A 20166-nucleotide genomic window follows, 5' to 3' on the forward strand; every position below is an offset into this window, starting at 1 on the left:
GGAGACAGTGGTGACGGCCCCGAAGCATTTTCTTGATTAGTTATAGTGAATGTTGGGGAAAATTGGCTCGCACTCCCAAACCCAATAAAAGAAGATAATGTCCCATTCCCTGTTGGTGCATTATTCATATTGTTGTCGCGAGTCCGATTCATTAAAACCATTACCTCCATTATTAGAGCTACTAGATAACTCATTCCCACTGAATCGTTTTTTTCCTGTTCCCATGAGCTCGGCCTCACTAGTGAATTGGATTCCAGCATAATTACTGTTGTGATTCAGAGAAGGATAGGAATTATTTATAATTGCCATGTTGCCAGTGCCTGAAGAAGAATTGGGACTGCCGATTCCAGTTGAGCCAAATTTGAATGGGGTGGCATTGTTCTGAAGATTTGCTTGATTTTGTTGCGGGTGCACAAGCACTGGACTTGTACCACTAGTGAGGCCATAAGTAGTAATTGTATTCGAGGACAGATTCATTCCAGTACTGTTGGATGTTGAGCGATTGCCTGATGAAGAGGATATGGATTAGCAAACATTAATGGCCGCTGCTGGAAACTAGTAGGATTTCCAAATAAACTGGATTGTCCATAGTGGAGTTGAGGCGCAGAGTTGGCAGCTTCCTGATTAGGAAAGCGTGAGAGGCCAAAGCTGGAGCTACTAAGACCTCAGAGATTGTCTCCGTAGGGTTGGAATTATATTCTCATGAATGGCTGCTGTCCAAGAAACGGCGAATCATCCTGTTGGTGATTTTTGAACATGGAGGTATATCCATAGGCAAAGGATGACCTAAGGGCCCTTTCAGCCAGATAGCGAGATGTCCAAGTCCTCTTCTCTGCTAGCTTCTTCAGGAACATCCGGTATTTCTGTGAAAGTAATTGACATATATATGTATACCTTCTTTTTTATAAGCAAAATATATTAATTAAAGAATAAAGAAAAACTTAGCAGGAGTACACTAACACAAACTTGGCTAATAGGCCGCCTTGGTACACTTATTACATCAATTCAAACTGAATTACTTATTACAATCATCTTTCACTTTTCTTGTGTGAAAAATTGATTTCCTTTGTTATAAAATCTAAATCTGTTAGATTATTTTTAATAAAAATATAAAAATAAGATCTCTATATATATAAAGGTGAAAAGTAAGAGAACTTGAAACAAAAAAAAAAAACAAAGCAAAACAAAACAAATTCTGATTACATGCATAAAATATGAGAAATAGGAATGTAGTGCTAGTAGTAACGAAAGCTAGCCCAAATTCAAACGATTCTTTTTATAAAATTTTATTTAGATTGTCCATGCATGAATTATATTGATAGGCTGATTGTTTGAGCTCCTACATATATATTTTGTAAACCCTAACAAAATAACATGAATGAGCGTTGTTATATATATAATTACTGTCATAAAGCTAATTCAAACCTGCAAATGGCTAGCAACATATTCTCTAGTTAGTCCTGGCACGTTTATGAATTCAAGAATTTTCTTGAAAACAGCCTCTGCATAATCAATTGAAGGAATCCACCACAAATTAATATGGTTATATTGTGAGTAAAGCCTCTGGCATGGTTAGATAATTAGATATACATATAATTAATTAACTTTAAGGGAAAAAAGATATGAAATCTATAAAAAGATCTCTTACTTTCGAGGCCTAAATGGCTTACAGCCTGCGAGAACCGATTATGCAGTGTATTTGTCCAAACTACCTTTGCCTTTTTGGGTGGAGCAAGAGCATCTTCTTCCACTTGGTCTTTATTCCTCGCCCTTTTTCTCCCCTTTTTCATTTTTTGGCCACGCTCTCCGTTCACTGATGAAGAAGAATTAGCGAACTCACAAAGAATAAGTTTGTCATTTGATGAAGTTTCCCCTTTGGCACTTCCTATTTCCGGATCAATAACAACCCCTTTACCAATCTTGGAAGCCACCGCATACTGCCAAACGTTTTTCAGACCTTCTGGATTCACTGGTTTCACCATATAGAATGCAGCTCCACTATCTAAACTCTTCAAAATCACACTTTCTTTGTCATCTGATGACATTACTGAATCAAGAACAAAATTAGATATTAAAACAATTGAAATGTATATAACATAAGAGGACTAACGTAATGCTGAACTTACTAATAACAGGGATCTTGAATTCTTCATTGACTTGCTTTTGTAGTTCCAATCCAGTCATTCCAGTCATATCAAGATCAGTGACAATCAAGTCAAATGCTCCATTTTAACTCGAAGAGTTGATAAAGCGTCTAATGGATTCTTAACGGTGATAATTGAAAGTTCTATCATGCATTCTGTCAATTTATAAAGACAACAATTAATATGGTCATTTGAGATGAGAAGTTCTGAAAAATTATTATCAGAGTGCAAATAAAAAGTTATATGCTATCTCTAGTTGGCGTCAACTACATTAGATTGTTTTTTATCATTCAACTCTCTACAATAATGAATCACATTAAATATGGGGATAAAAAAAAAAAAACATTTCTTTATTATAACTCTTAATTAATATACCACCATAAAAATTTTACAAATAAATTATTTAACATTCCCTAAACATAAATAAATGAATCAAATATAAGATCTAGTGGAAAGAGAAAGCAAGAATAGATAGAAATGAAAGTAATTTTGATTTAAATATTGAAATTCCAATTCCCTAGCTGTTTTGAGCAAAAAAACCATCATAGCAAAACCCTAACAAATGATTAAGAATGAGAAGATCTCCGAAACATACAACTAATGAATGAAGATGGAGATCTTAAATTTTGATCTGTTAGTAATAAAGGTAGGGAGAAATGATGAATTTTTGGTATGTTTAAACGATTGCTTGATTTAAAACCTCACTTCTTAGAATAAAAATAACTAAAATGGAAGACTACTCTTGGATTAAGTCAAAACATTTCCACCCAAAGCCTTGTCAAAACACTGGCCAGTTGAAGATTCATTGGAGGTTTGCTACAAGCAAAAATAAAAGTTGAAAAAAAAAAAAAGCAAAGAAAAGAAAAATAAGATCCTGAAAAGAAATAGGATAAAATATTCAAAAAGTCAATACAAAATGAGTGGAAAGGGGGAATTTTGATAATCAACTTTTATTATGAAATATTGGATGGTAAGATTTAAAACCCAACAATCACTCAAATATATTTTCACCTTTACTAATAAATTAACATATTAATAAAAAAAATTAACTTTATTATATCATTCATATATATATATATATATATATATATATATATATATATATATTTGAATTGATGAAAAACAAAATGACCCTCTAGGATTTAATAAAAAAATTATAAGAAAATTCATAGACTATATGATGGTAGAATAAACTATGTAAGGTATGAGATCTCCAATTAATACCTTGGAGACTGCAATTTTTTAAGCATTGAAGAGACAATAGCAAGAGATGTAGAGTCATCGTCAACAACCAAAATTTGGACTTTCAAAAGAGATTGAGTGGATGCAATTCTTCCATTGCTCATATTTTCAAGATTGGGAGACTTAAAAGACAACATTTTTATAATTGAAGGTACCTCTCAGTTGCAAATAAACGGCTTCAAGAATGCCTTACACTTGTCACATCACTGCTTATATAATATGAGACGAATGGGTAGCTCGATGGAAAATAAATATTTTCCATTTTTTTTTTCCTTCGGGTGGTATTCCATTAATTACATTTCTAATATAAAATAGAAAAACCATAACAATTTTGTGGTCTCGCCCACTGGTTTTCAAACTAATAAATGTTAAAAATCTAGAGTAAAATCAACATTCAATACATTTTACCATAATTGAGATCTTCTCACTAATAGTTCTTCCCATAGAAGATTTCATAATCCTTCATTTAAATGTTTCTTTCTAAATTTTTATTTTCCTCGTTGGATATGAACTAGTTTTTTTTCAATTACAAGCTATTTAAATATATCCTTTTTTGCACAAAAATAAGTTGACTGACTTTTTTTAGTTATTACACAGTTGACTGAAAATAATTTTTGAAATATATAGTACAAGAAGAACTCCGCCTAAGTAGCTCGCGCTTAGCCGGTCCCAAGCCTGGATAAAGGAGGATGGTTGCGGTAGGTGACAACCAGCATAAAAATTTTGTCACACCTTATGATATGGATTCAAATGATATAAACGTTGAGGCGTCCTCTACTCACGACGCGCTACACCGGAGCCCGGTCCTCTACTCACGACACGCTACATCAGAGCCCGGGTGTGGTGAGAAATATGTAAGGGTGTAGGGCGTTCACCGAAAGTGACGCGCCATGCCAACGCCCGGGTGTGGTGTTAAGTGAGCAAAGGTTCCCACATCATAGACGGGCGTGGGTAAAGAAGTTAGTCCATAGGACAGATAGTAGAATAGATAGTGGAACAAAACACAAGATAGACATAGAAAATAATAGAAGATATCATAAAAGGAGACCAATTAGGAAGGAGCAAGATAGGAGGAGGATCAGGGTTGGTACTTGAAATGTTGGATCACTTACAGGAAAATTAATGGAGCTTGTGGATACCTTGGAAAGGAGAAGGGTGAATATTGCTTGCATTCAGGAGACTAAATGGGTAGGAGAGAAAAGTAAGGAAGTGGGTAATTCAGGGTACAAACTGTGGTTTATCGGCAAGGAGAGAAACAAGAACGGAGTAGGCATAATCATAGACAGGACATTGAAAGACGCAGTAATAGCTGTGAAAAGAGTAGGAGATAGAATTATACAAGTAAAGCTAGTACTAGAAGGAAAAACAATAAATATAGTTAGTGCTTATGCCCCACAAATAGGACTAGACAATGAGAGTAAACAAAGGTTTTGGGAAGATATGGATGATTTAATGCAAAGCATACCAAATGAAGAGAATGTTTTCATTGGTGGAGATTTGAATGGACATGTAGGAAGTGATAGACAAGGTTATGAGAATATTCAAGGAGGTTTTGGTTTTGGCAATCGAAATGAGGAGGGAAAAAGCATCCTGTATTTTGCTATGGCATACGACCTAATACTAGCAAATACCTACTTTATAAAAAGAGAGTCATATTTAGTGACTTTCAAAAATGGGTAACATAGAAGCCAAATCGACTTCCTCTTAACCAGAAAGACAAATAGAGCTCTATGCAAGGATTGCAAGGTCATTCCAGGAGAGGTTTTAACAAGTCAACATCGGTTGGTGGTCTTGGATGTCAAGTTTAGGAACAATTCAAGTAAGGTCAGAAGAAATAGTGTAGCTCGAACAAAGTGGTGGGAGTTCAAAGGAGTAAAGCAAGTGAAATTCAAAAATGAGCTTCTCGAGTCCGAAGTATGGAAGCTGGATATGGAGGCCAATGATATATGGATACAGATGGCATCAAAGATTAGAAAAGTAGCTAGAAAAGTACTTGGAGAGTCTAAAGGACATGGACCACCCTCAAAAGAGAGATGGTGGTGGAATGAGGAAGTAAAAAAGGCAATGAAGAGAAAAAGGGAATGGTATAAGAAATTACCTAAATGTGATATTAATGAGGCATATAAACAGTACAAGATAGTAAAGAAAGAGGCAAAAAAGGCAGTTAGTCAAGCAAGAGCACAGGCCTTTGAAAAGTTATATGAGAAACTTGGAACTAAAGAAAGAGATAAAGATATTTATAAATTAGCAAGGAGGAGAAAAAGGAAATGTCAAGATCTGAATCAAGTAAGGTGCATTAAGGATAAAGAAGGAAAAGTGTTGGTGAAAGATGAAAATATTAAAGAAAGATGGAGAAATTATTTTAATGATCTCTTTAATTATAGTCAAAATGGTAATAGCATGAATATAGACTATAGAAAAATAGAAAAGAATGTGAATTATACTATAAGGATTAGATCTTTAGAGGTAAAAGAAGCACTTAAGAGAATGAAAGTGGGTAAAGCCTGTGGACGTGATGAAATACTAATTGAAGTGTGGAAGTGTTTGAGAGATATGGGAGTGGCATGGTTAACTAAATTATTTAATAAGATTCTAAACTCAAAGAAAATGCATGTTGAATGGAGGAGGAGTATTTTAGTACCTATTTTTAAAAATAAAGGAGACACACAAAGTTGTTCAAACTATAGGGAAATTAAACTCATGAGCCATACTATGAAGTTGTGGGAGAGAGTTGTGGAGCATCGACTACGTCATGATACTTCGATCTCTCTCAATCAATTTGGTTTCATGCCCGGTCGTTCAACTATGGAAGCGATCTTTCTTATTAGAAGCTTGATGGAGAAATATAGAGATGTGAAGAAAGATCTACACATGGTTTTTATTGATTTGGAGAAGGCTTATGATAGTGTTCCAAGAGATGTCTTATAGAATATGTTAGAACAAAAGAGGGTATCTATTAGGTACATACAAGTATTGAAAGATATGTATGAAGAAGCAACTATTATTGTGCGCATAGTGAGAAGGGACACAAGATATTTTCCGATCTTAATTGGATTACACCAAGGATCAGCCCTAAACCCTTACCTTTTTATATTAGTTTTAGATGAATTGACGAAACATAAACAAGAGTGTATTCTTTGGTGCATGTTGTTTGCAGATAATATTGTTCTGATAGATGAGAAGGAGTCAATAGAAAGTTAGAGCTTTAGAGAAATACTCTATAGTCAAAGGGTTTTAAGTTAAGTAGAATGAAGACATAATACATACATTGCAAGTTCAGTGAAGGCCAAACTGGTAAGAAGGAAGGAGTTAGTTTGAATAGAGTGGTACTGTCCCAAAGTAATCACTTTAAATATCTAGGCTTAGTCCTTCAAGTAGATGGGGGATGTGAGGAGGATGTTAGTCATAGGATTAAAGCCGGATGATTAAAGTGGAGACGTGCCACAGAAGTTTTATGTGATCGTAAAATTCCCAATAAGTTGAAAGGAAAATTTTACCGTACAACTATACAACTGGCTATGTTATATGATAATGAGTGTTAGGCACTAAAAGAGTCGTATGCGTCTAAGATAAGAGTTGCAGAGACCACAATGTTAATGTGGATGAGTGGCCATACTAGACTAGATAAAGTCCATAATGAGAGTATTAGAGAAAAGGTAGGAGTGGTGTTAATTAAAGATAAGTTGAGAGAAGGGAGATTGAGATGGTTTGGTCATGTAAAGCATAGACATACGGAGGCTTCAATTAGACAAGTAGAGCACATTAGGTTAGATGATAGAAAGAAAAAAAGAGGTAGATCTAAATTGACTTGGATGAGAGTAGTACAACATGACCTATAAGCATTACACATTTCTGAGGATTTAATCTAAAATCGTTTAGAGTGGAGAAAGCGAATCTATATAGCCGACCCCAAATCTTTGGGATAAAGGCTTAGTTGAGTTGAGTTGAGTTGTATAGTACAAGAAGCATATTATATTACAAAAAAGTTTATTATTTGCTTATTATTTTTGAAACAAGTTATATTTAAATTTAATACTAAAAGAACAAAGCATTTAAATAATTAAATTTATGTGGATGTATTGATATTAAAATTTTCAATTCAAAAAAAATATTTTATAAATTATAATAGTACCAGAGAAAATACAAAATTAGTGACGCATCAATTATTCAGCATGTCAAGAAAAAAAATAATTAATTATAAAACATCAATATTATAATTGCATGATACGATGCGACGAAAAATATTTTATTATGGCAAGAGAAGAGAAAGCCTAACTTTTAGAACAATGAGATTAATAGTTGAAGTAATAAACTAATATCATTAGTTTTCGCTAATTTTTTTTATTAATTATTCTTATTATCATATATTGTAATATTTTAAATTATTGAAATATTTATTATCATCCCTCCAAAATGATGAATATAATAATAATGGAGTGAAAAAACATTTCCCATCATCTTAATTATTGGTGATTTTGAGCTAAATATAATAGCTAGTAACTAGCTACACACATTAATATAATTCACTTCCAAGTTCAAAATTGAAAAGCTGTGAAATGAACGAATTAAAAAGCCAATCCTCTGCTTACAAGTGAAGCATTTGACTATATTTTGGAGGGAAAAAAGAGTGAATGGCAATAGCATTTGTTGGTCTAGCTATAGCATGGTGGATGCAATAAGAAGAAGAATTCAGCAGCATTGCAATGCATGCATATTTAACATTCATGAAGGAAATCTACCTTTGGATATCAAAGGAAAATTGTAGTAAATGGAGATGATTTATTACATTATGTATAAATGGAAGTTTTGTAGCAAATATGAAGTGAACAAAAAAAGGAGGTAAATCTCTATTATATAATTCTAAAACCCACTGCTGGTTTTATGTCTGTCTTTGATTTATAAAATTATTGACTTTTGATAGATAGAAATTCAATTCTACATGATAAATTTGCCCAAATTGCCCAAAATTAGTTTCTGATGAGTAAGATTGTCGAAATTGAAATTGGCTTCTGCTCTTATCCTGTCATTTATGAGAAGCAATTACATGTACATCTTAGAATCTGATGCCATGAATTGAGATAAGATCAATTTTAATGTATTTAAACTTTTTTTTTCTCGTAAATATTTTAAAATATTAACCGAGTATGTGATGAGTCATCTTTTATATATTCATTTAACAACATCAGGTCAATATGGAATTTTCTGATAAATTTTCACCAATTTTCTTGATAAAAACAGAAAAGATAAATGGCCATTCTTGTTTTACTAATTTTCCTGTGCTAATAAATCATGATCGCCAGGGAGAATTTTCAGGATTTAATTTTAATACTAAAAGAACTTAGTTACAGTGTATAATATTATCTTAAATCGTGTGAACTGCAAAATCAAAAAACATATTTACTGGGACTTTTTTTTTAATGAAAATTTACTGTCTTTGCACCTAATATAAAATTAAAAATTTAAAATCATAAGAATTAGAGAAATTTAGATTCACTTCCTATTTTAAGATTTAATATCTTTTTATGATTATATTTTATTTTGTAATTCATTGATTATTATTTAGTTAATAAATTTTTAATAAATAAGAAAATTTAAAATTTAAAATAATTCATTTAATTTTGTAAATATATAAAATTTAAAATAATTTATTTAATTTTGTAAAATACAAGTATAAGAGATGGATTTAGTAATAGATTAAAATTTCATCGTAAAAATATTGATTAGCGACAGATTCATCATGCCGATATTTCATTAATCTATCCTTGATATTTTAACTATAAGGGTTTCAACAACAAACTAAAATCCGTCACTAAAAGTTGATTTTTTAAATTAATTACAAATTAGCAATGGATTATAATCATCACTAAAAATATCATTGCTAATGGGTTTCAATGATGAATAAATGACAAATCCGTGGTTAATCCATTACTAACCTATATTTTTGCTACAGATTCATCAATTTATTTCTTATACTTATTTTTTTAGTGCAATTAAAAAATATATATATATATATATGAAATCCTGTTAGGATAATAAAACCCCCAGTAATGTGTCTACCATAAGGCTCCATTTATCTGGCTCCAGTTTTTATTATTTTCTTTCTCGTCTTCCCTAGCCGTATAAACAATACTTACCGTGTCTTCCCTAGCTGTATAGACAAGATTTACCGTGTCTGAGGTTGCAAAAATGATAGATATGAAAAACTTTAGATCTGTTCGCTTATTACATTTAATTTTTTAAAAAATTCTTCAATAAATTTGGTATTAGAGTTTTATATTCATGGAAAATTATAGCATAATACCGGATTATCATGTCATGTAGATGATGTGGTGTATCAAACCAATAAAATGAAGACATATTAGCTACTAACTTATTAATTTTATTATTTAAAATTTTAATCAATAATTCTAACCATTATTACATGTTAGTATTTTTTTTCAAAGAAATTTTTACTATGTATTATGTTAATATATATATATATATATATATATATATATATATATATATATATATATATATATATATATATATGAAATAAGTACTTTTATATTTTAATAAAATTTTTAAAATTTTAAAAATAATTTTTTTTTTAAAGATGAAGTCATTATTTTCTTAAAATTATCTTAGTTTTTCTTTTAATAATTTTCGTTGAGTCATTTTATTAAATATCTCAAATACTAAAAATATATAAAATAAAATTTAAAAAAATATTTTTCTTAAAACAAATAGAGAGCCTAAGTTAAGTTTTTCATTCCACTTCCATGCCTTTTCAAGCTGCAATAACAGATAATGTTCCTTTCGACATATTTGAACATTTTCACGTTATGATCGAGTTCATGAATCGAAATTTTTAAGAAAAATTTCATAATTTTGAGTCGTAGATTTTCCTTTTCATGATTAAACATCAATTGAATTTCAAAGCTTTACCGAGTCTCCAATAGAGACATCAGAAGATAATTTTGAGGAGAAAAGTGCTAAAAGCAGACGCAATGCTATGGTTTTTATATGACGAATGAGAATATTTCCTTCGTAGGTATGGATATGGCAACAGGGGGTCGGTGGCGGACCCCATAAGATTTCAGGGTTGGGTGGATACTTTCCTGCTCACGAGTGAGGCGGAGTGGGTTTCTTGTGAGATTTTTTTTTTAAATTTATTATTATATAATATAAATTTAATTATTAAAAAAATAAAATTAAAATTAAAAATATATCTATTTTAAATGTAATTATAATATATATTTTTTTAAATTATAATATTTAAATATATAAATACATTATAAAAAATAATAATATCTAATTATGTGGGACGGATTACAGATATTCAAAACCGCCCAATGCAACGCTGGGACCAAAGAAAATTGGTCGAGTGCGTTCGGAAATGATTGAAATCCATATTCCTTCATAAGCAAACAATACACAAGGAATCAAGGCATTAGTTTCTTACCCAAGTTTAAGCTACAGCCCAAAGCACCAAAATTCCAGTGCCGATTTGATCCTAATTGTTCCAATTTCACCGATCCCAGCTCTGTAAATGGACTCTGCAACAAGTGAACATAAGATGCATACAATTTCGGATAGAAATCAAATATTTAACCATCGAAAATAAGATTTCAGACTTGAATATTCTAAAAATTTCAACCACCATACATGACTTTGATTCCACAAATCAACAAATTAGAAACCCATACTCTACGGAGCTCAACTACTACATTGTTAGGCTTCACAGCTTGCATCAAACGCTCCACTTTTGCAGCAAATTTACTGGGCATATGAGCGGTGCCAAGTAGTCAGATTGCCTCCGGTTCAATAAATTCTGCCCTCCAGGATGGTACCGGGGGCTTTTTTTTCCACAAAGAGGTAACTGAAAAAAAAAAAAAAAAAAACTCAAAAAGGGTGAGTATTTATTAAAAGGGGGTGTTTAGACTGACGAGGGGAAAGAAATAGCTGATCGCTAAGTATGATTAGCGTTCAGTAAATAAAAATTAAAAAAAAAGGATAATTGCTAAAAGGTAGCTAGATGCTATTTAGAATTGTATTTAATTATTGAAAACTAATCTAAAAAGTGTTCAATTACTTTTTAATCTTTAAAAATATGGATTAATTATTTTGAGTTCTTTAAAAAAAAATTTTAATTATAAAATCATTCATATATTTTATAAAATAATTCTAAATATTATAATTATTTATAAATAAATTCTTATATTTTTGTAATTAAAAAATGTGAAAATTATAGATGAAATTAATAACTATATAATATAAAAAAATTTAAAAATACAAATATTATTTATATGTAAAAGAGCACTAATATTTATTTAGCAAAATAATAAAATTAGTATAGTAAATGTATTATATTAAATATTTTATAAATATATGAAAATTTGTATTATTTAGTATTTATTAATTTAATAAAATATTAAATTATGATAAATATTATTAATATGAATTAGCAAAAAAATATAAATAAATAATTGTTGAAATAAATTAATTACAAATAAATAAAATAATTTATAAATATAAAATTAATATTTGTGAAATATGAAATTAAAATAAATAAAATATTAAAAGTAATGTATAAATATTTTAAATATAGTTTCAATATTTAATAACATAAAATTTTGATAACTAGTTTATAATAAATAGATTTTAATACTTATTAATCAACGAATTATTTGGGAGGAAAAAAATTGATAATTAGCTAGATAATAAAATATAAGCAAAATAAATAAATATTTGCATTAATTATCTCGGTATAATTATTTTTTAACAAATAAATAAAAGTGCCACAATTAATATAAGAAAGCATTTATCAAAAAATTTAAATAAAAATTAAAAAAAATAGACAAATGATTTGAACATACCTGCAATATCATACAGAACATCACTAGCACTATAAGTGAGATGATGTTTTGCATCCTATAGTATAAAGAAGACAATTGAGTTGTGACACTCGATTATATTTTTTAACTTATTCTATCCTCTACATTCTTATTAATTAGATGTGTTTTTACTAAAATATTTATATAATACTTATATTTTTTTTTTCTAAGTTGTCACTTTTTAGAGAAAAAACTTAAAGATTTATGAAAACTCACATAAAATTTAATCAAGAATCCTCTATTCTTTTTTCAAATGTAGATTTTATCAAATCTATATTTTTTAAAATTTATAAGATGATTCAATTTTTTGTTGTGATTATGAGACTTTATTGAGATACACCTAATTCCAGAATTTTAATGTAAATTCTAATTATGATATAATTCAAACTCTCTACTAGATTGTGATATTACCCAGACCTGATAAATTGTAAATTAAAGAAATAATATATATATATATATATATATATATATATATATATATATATATATATATTACTTTTATTATTTTATTTATTTTGAATTAATTTATTTCAACAATTATTTATTCATATATTCTTTATTAATTCATATTAATAATATTTATCATAATTTAATATTTTATTAAATTAATAAATATTAAATAATACGATTTTTCAAATATTTATAAAATATTTAATATAATTCATTCATATATTAATTTTATTAATTTGCTAAATAAATATTAATGTTCTTTTACATATCAATAATATTTGTATTTTTAAATTTTTTATATTATATAGTTATTAACTTTACGTATAATTTATAAATTTTTTAATAATAAAAATATAAGGACTTATTTATAAATAATTATAATATTTAATGTTATTTGTAAAATATATGAATAATTTTATATTTAAAAATTTTTTAAAGGACTTTAAAATAATTAATTTATATTTTTAAAGATAAAAAAATGATTAAACATTTCTTAAAATAGCATTAAAATATGAGACGTAATTCTAAACAGCATTCACCTACTTTTCGGTAATTATCCTTTCTAACTCTAACTATATTAGTGATTGGCTCTTTTTCTTGAGGAATTATTAGGTAGACCCAGTGCATGTACACCTTCTCTCACAATCATATGGATCACTTTCTATATAATAGGAATGACACACTTTCTATAAGAGAGAAAATACTATTTTTTAGTGCTCCTAATGCACCTAATAATTAACCTTTTTTTCTCACTCATGTTTGATAAATATTTTTTAAATCACCTTTTTTTATTTTTTATTTTTTTTATTCAGTTACCTCATTTTAGATAAAAGCCCTGTTACCGGACCGAAAAGTCTCTTCTCAGTCAGCACAAAGGTCCGTGTATAATCAGCCAAGTCTAGCTGTTGTGGACCCGGGTTTAGTGGTTTGCAATATTTGGGTGATTGTAGAAGATAGGGAATGTTGATTTGATGAGATTCTCCACTCTCCACGGTATGAGAGAGGGAAAGCCATGTTGGGTTTGCGTGCCGAGTTTATGTGCTCAGGGTTTAGATTTGGCAACTATCCTTCAACGCCTACAGAAGAGGCAAACTATTCATCTTTTTTCCTTCTTGCAGTAATTATTCACCAAAAAGTCTAGAGATTAACTATGCAGTGTCACTGCTTCATGAATAGGTCAAGAGAATCTCTACTCCTGACGCCAAATTTTGACCGAAACCAACTCTCAGGTGGGTGTAGCATGAGTGAATGGACTAAGAGGCTAACGGCCATAAGAATAATAATGAATAGTGTAATAGTTACATGTACAATAATTAATTCAATTAGTTATATTTGATATTAAAAAAAATAACATTTAAGTTTATATACATATATGAATGAAATATATAAATTAAATTTATAATGTTAACTGCATATATTGATAAAAATAATTTTTATTATAATAATTATTTATAATAATATTAAAAATATATTTTAATATTAACAAAAATATTTTTCAATGAATAGATCGTGGATGATGATAGAGATCTACAAGGGCCCTTGGAAAGGGTAAACCTAAGCTCAATGCTCATCCATGTAAGCTTTCCTTAACCCTTCTAGGTCCCTTGAGCTCTTTTAATGTGTGTTCTAGGATCCCTAGTTTGAGTATCTTGTAACACTAAGTCACCTTAACCAAACTGAAAACATTAAATAGTTGATTAAGCACATTAAAGATTTTGAGATTCGAGGAAATCTTATTCAAATAAAGCATTGATATTCCTAATCAAGTAAAATCTAGATTTCAAGATAATTATCACTGACACCCCTGAGTATAATAAGGGCAACTATCAATTATAGGTGAATAGACAAAACTCCTGCTCAAAGCATGCACTAATCTAACAGTACCAACAACTTGTCTACTTACTTTGATTAACAACTTTGCAGCTTCTATGAGCTAAAGATACTATATAACCTTCAACAGCCAATAGGTACTAGGTATTTCGATACTCATTTATTTTTGGCATTTATTTCCTTCATTTACTTCTTCTTAGTTTCATTTACTTTCTTAAGAACTATGTATAACTTAATTATAGGAGTGCTAAGTAGGGAAGCACCACTTGACCTTTTGACTATTTTTTATCTTGCAAATTATCTTTGATCTACTTACCATGATCTGTGCTTGTTGTAAAAGAGGTTATAGCCCACTTTAGTGTTCGTCTAGCATCGTTAAGGGTAAATTGTAATTGTTCATCAACTTACAGATTATTTTGTCTTAATCAATCAATTTCAATTTGTTAAAATAAAACCTTTTAATTTTAGTTTTGTTCCAACAAAAGTCACCCTAAAGTCGCTCTAATATGAAATAACATATTTCTAAGTTAAAAAAAATCACCCTTTTGCTATCTTTTTTTTTTTCTCTTTCTTATTTTTTTTGTTAAATTAATTAATAAATATTTTAAACTTTAAAATAATATTGTACTAATATATGCTATTTATCAATATTTTAGTTTTTATATAAAAAAATTAAATAATGATTTATAAATTTAATTTGATTAAATATTAATTTAATTTAATTAAAAAACTAAAGTTAAAAATATATTATAACAGACCAAAAGAAATTTTTTCTAAAATAAATTTAAAATTAAAAAATTTTATATTAAAATAAAATAATCAATTGAATTGAGAAATAATAAATGCAATTTACCACATCGTTAATGGTAATGTAAACCTTTTCATAACGTCCTCACCATATGGCACCCATCTAAAGACTCATTAGATCCCTCATTTGCTTTAAAAAAATAAATAAGACCTAATAATTTTAGTTGACGAGAATGAAAATTCTTTTTTTTTTTTTAAATTAATTAGGGGTTCGACTATATTAATAAATAAAAATGAATCCAATAATATATATATATATGTCAGATCGTAAATATTATAAAAAAATACATAAGAAAAGTAGATTTGCTAGTGCCTTCGTTTCAAAATACTAATATATTATTAATATTATATTTATAAAATATTTAAATAAAATAATGTCATATTTATTATTAACACACCACAATTGGTCCAAGAAATTTCTCAGGCCTTCTCAATTTGCCTCAACTTTTTGAGACAATCTTGTGTAACTTGCTGTAGCATGTTTTTACCCACCTAAACTCTGAACCCTGCCGGCTAAAGATTAATTACCATGTCATGGCGATAAAAGCTGTACTTTTTTTCTCCCCTTTTAATGCCCACACTAATCTTCCAGTAGCTGGGAATTTCAGCTATTATTTTTGAAATAAGGATTAATTTATAAACAATTTAATTAGAATGATTTGAAAATTCGAACACTACAAATGGTGTTAATTATAAAATCAAGCCAATTTAGTCTAATTTAATTTTAGTAGCTGGAATTAATGGAATAATCATTGAACAAGCTTCACTATCGTTAACAAGGATGCGCTAACTTCCATTTTTACTGATTCAATGATTCCAAGAGGGTGTGAAGTAAGTAAAGGAAGGATAAAAATAGTCAAAAGAAAAATACAAAAGCGGAAGGACCAGTGGCCATCAACGCTTCTCAGTAAAACTGGACCAATATTTTTAAACAATGGGATGCAAATCATCAGATATAATTAAAAACATAGAGTGGTAAGCAAAGATATTTTTTGAATTAGTGCATGCCATTAAAGTTTCATTTGGTTGTGAGGTTTTAAGATTAAGGTAAGCTAGTCAAGTGATGCGTGTATTTTATATAGTCATTTAAATTAAATTTTATAGTTATTTTATTAATTTCTTAGTCAATTTTAATTAATTTTAATAGTTATTTAGTTGCTTTTGCATAATGATCAATTTTTAGATTAATTTATAATTTTACTTTTATTTTATAGATAAAAAGTATTTTTAATGGATTAAAAAATAATTATACAAATGAGAGTGATTTTCAGGTCTCAAAGTATCAAAATGAAGTTTTGAAATTAAAAAATATAAAAATTATTGAAATCTGCATAACTTGCTGCATAACCTATGTAACTTTTACACAAAAATCAAAAGTAATTTTGGATCTATCGAAATCTGTATAAGGGATTGCACAGCCTATGCAAGTCATCTGTGCACTCTCATAGAAAAAACCCTACGCCTGCCGAAATCTGCACAACATGATGCACAGCCTATGCAGCTCGGTTGTGCACTTTTACGGAAGATATCTGAAGTTGTCAAACTTGCACAACATGCTGCATAGCTTGTGCAAGTTAGTTGTGCACGTTCATGGAAATTTGCCAGACATGCTAAAATTTGCACAGCCTGTGCAATTCATCGTTAATCGACTGAATAAGCAAATATTCTCACAATGTAGTAATTTTATTTTAGCCATTTTTTAACCTATCTTAGGGTTTTTGTTAGGGATATTTAAGCATCGTTACATCATTTTTTGCTACAAGAAGAAGAATAAGGAGAAAGATCGGAAAATGAGAGAAAGAAAAGAGAGGCACACACCATTTTTGGACTGTAACAGCTTAGATTCTTATCTCTCTTCGTCACTTATTAACGCCATCTACCTAGTTTCTTCAGTTTTAGTTTATTTTTTGTGTTTTATTTTTTCTTCAATATAAAATCTCTTGTATTAAACATAATTTGTGAGTAATTTTCTTTGATTATGGAGTTGATGATGTAATATTTGAATTATTTTTATGGATTTAAACTAGGTTAGTTCTAATTTAATGAAATATATAAGGTTTAATTCATTTATTATGTGCTTATTTGCATACTTAATGAAGGGCTCTATTAAGTTATGTTCTTAATTATTAGTTGAAAAATTGAAAGAAGAAGACCGAGTAATAGATAATTAAGAAATTTGACTTAATTAACTTAGATCTAGAAATAGACAAAGAATTAAAAGAGATTAACAGATTGATTAAAAAATTTAATCGGTATTGATTAATTTTAACTATATGAAAATAGAATTAAATTAATTAATGCACTATTTATCTCACTCGAAAGAAACTTCAAAATATTTTAGAATTGATCTCTTTTAAATCTATAAATTTTATAGATTGAACTAGTTAAAAAAATCTCAAATTGACTTGAATATGAAACATTAACTCCGAAATTATCTTTTATCAATTGTTGTTTGAAATTTTACTTTTAAGTGCTTAATTACATTTTATTTCATTAATCTATATTATTAATATTCTTAATTTTTTTTTAATTTAATCAATTATTAAATTAATTATTATTTAAATTTAATTTTATATCTTAAATTTTAAATTCTTAAATTTTTTTATTTATTTGATTAAATTATAATTTTAATATAATTTATTTTATATTAAAAATTTAATTAAAAACATAATTTTTTGTGAGTGATATTTTTTTTTTTTATATTACTTAAACGATTCATTCAAGTACTTGTGATAGTCCATATCATCAAGTTTCGTGCGGCTAATAGTAATACGTGTGCGCAGCGTAACCTTTCATCCCGCCCAGGCCAGGCAATAACATCAAAACAATTTTTATATATAAAATAAAAAGCGTTTGAGCTGTAGAAAAAGTCCGCGAATTCCCCACGCTTTAGCCCATTTCTTTTTTTCTTTATAAGCCTCATCCGGCCATCGACTTTTCATTTGTGAAGAAAATCTCACACATTCTATTTACATATATTTGATCAAAAAAATAAAATAAAATAAAACAAAAACGTATGATCCATTCACTTATTACATAGTAGTCCTTAGTTTATATTTTTTATATGGCTGATCCTCATGCGAATGCGCCGTCCCGAGACGATCAACCACCGCCCAACCCCTGCGTGCAAGTCCCAGCTGAACCTCTTGTGCTGCCAGAGGACCAATCGCCGCGCTCCACGTCATCGAATCCGTCGCCTAGACCCGTTCGATCTCCCGGTGGGTCTTCTAGTTATCTCGGTAGCGGTAGGCATCCGATTTATAGGGGAATTCGGAGCCGGAGCGGGAAATGGGTGTCGGAGATCCGGGAGCCACGTAAAACTACACGTATATGGCTGGGTACGTACCCTACTCCTGAAATGGCAGCCGCCGCCTACGACGTCGCAGCTCTCGCCCTCAAAGGCCCCGACACGCCCTTGAACTTCCCGGAATCTATTCTTTCTTACCCAATACCAACATCCATGTCAGCCAGCGACATACGGGCCGCGGCTGCTAGTGCTGCGGCAGTCAGGCAGTCCAAGATAGAAACCGGGTCGATTCCGGATGCGGGTCTGCCTACCGCCGAGAGTACTTCTTCCATAACCAGTACAAGCCGCGTTGAGTCAGGTCAAGAGTTTGTTGACGAGGAACTGTTTCTAAACTTGCCAAATTTGCTAGTGGACATGGCAGGAGCAATGATGGTGAGCCCACCAAGGATAAACACGCCGTCGTCGGATGATTCGCCAGGGGATTCCGATGCAGAAGGCCTATGGTCCTACCAGTAAACCAATCCCTTTTCTCCAGCTACAATTTACAAGGAAAAATGGAGGGATTTGAAATGGGTAATGTAAGGGGTTTTCTTCTTATTTCAAAGCTTGGGTTTTGCTTAGATTCTAGGTAGCCAGTATTGAAGGGTGTGCATCACTATCAGTGTCTAGAAAACTAGCTGAAAAACTGCTAGGTGATTGTGCTGCTACTTATTGTTAATTATCTGTAAATTTACTTGTCAGGACTAGGGATAGCTAGGGATGGGACGTCTCTTTCATGTTTTCGTAAAAAGACTTTCTGTGTCATTCTCGGTGAGGTGAGTCTGATATTTTATGGTACGGAGAGTCTCTCATCCCCACGACTTTTTCCCTGTTTTGGGTCTTAAGACATGGATTAGAATTTTATTGATGAACATGCCTGCTCTTTTGTTGCATCATCTATATTTCCTCAACTGGGTGTATTAGCTTTTTCTCTTCCGATCTGGAATCGGAGTTTTGGATAAGGTGCTTTTAGCTTTTAGCTTTTAGCCTTTTAGTCACATGAAGGTGGTACAAAACCCAGACAGTGGTGCAAATAGTGCTGGTATTGGAAACATGTTGATACCTGTGGTTCAATTATCATTACAGGCCAAATAATGATGATAACACAACTCACAGTAGCTGCAGGTGGGGGTTGAGGCAGATTAATACTTGTTATATATATAAACAAGCTTTGTGAGCGGAAACTGGGTTTTGATGCTTGCTGCTACTCCACCTCAAATGTAAGTATGCAATGGTGCAACGGTGCGCATACAATAGAGGGAAAGAATTTGCTTCCTCAACAAATCTTTGCCCTTTTATTGCCCCATACTCACATCTTCCCTTAAGTCCAAAGGGTCATGTTTGTGGCAAAAGATGTTTATGGTTGAAGTTTATGCCTTGTTCATCCAAAATGAATGCCATCCTCTCAAGAAGATAATAGTAAAGGTAAGCCAAGATTTTTTTTTCTTTTTTTAATCAGTGATTGGTTTTCTTGCTGTGTTCTGGCCTTGTAAAGATGAGTCTAATGGATCCAATTCCTGCAAACTCTAGC

At 30.2% G+C, this 20166-nt stretch overlaps 1 protein-coding gene and 1 pseudogene across 1 annotated transcript; one reads left to right on the forward strand and one right to left on the reverse strand.

The window, feature by feature from the left end:
• Positions 1–120: 120 nt before the first annotated feature.
• Positions 121–3523, reverse strand: LOC110641590 (putative two-component response regulator ARR21; annotated as a pseudogene).
• A 14753-nt stretch (positions 3524–18276) lies between these two features.
• LOC110641611 (ethylene-responsive transcription factor ERF026-like) lies at positions 18277–19507 on the forward strand. Its single transcript, XM_021793398.2, has one exon. The coding sequence runs from the start codon at positions 18414–18416 to the stop codon at positions 19110–19112; it is 699 nt and encodes a 232-aa protein (XP_021649090.1). The 5' UTR covers positions 18277–18413; the 3' UTR covers positions 19113–19507.
• Positions 19508–20166: the final 659 nt, after the last annotated feature.

Source organism: Hevea brasiliensis, chromosome 17 (assembly GCF_030052815.1).
Source record: "Hevea brasiliensis isolate MT/VB/25A 57/8 chromosome 17, ASM3005281v1, whole genome shotgun sequence".
NCBI classification, from domain to species: domain Eukaryota; kingdom Viridiplantae; phylum Streptophyta; class Magnoliopsida; order Malpighiales; family Euphorbiaceae; genus Hevea; species Hevea brasiliensis.

Coding starts and splice junctions, on each gene's coding strand:
- LOC110641611 (XM_021793398.2), top strand. CDS start 18,414: ATGGCTGATCCTCATGCGAATGCGCCGTCCCGAGACGATCAACCACCG.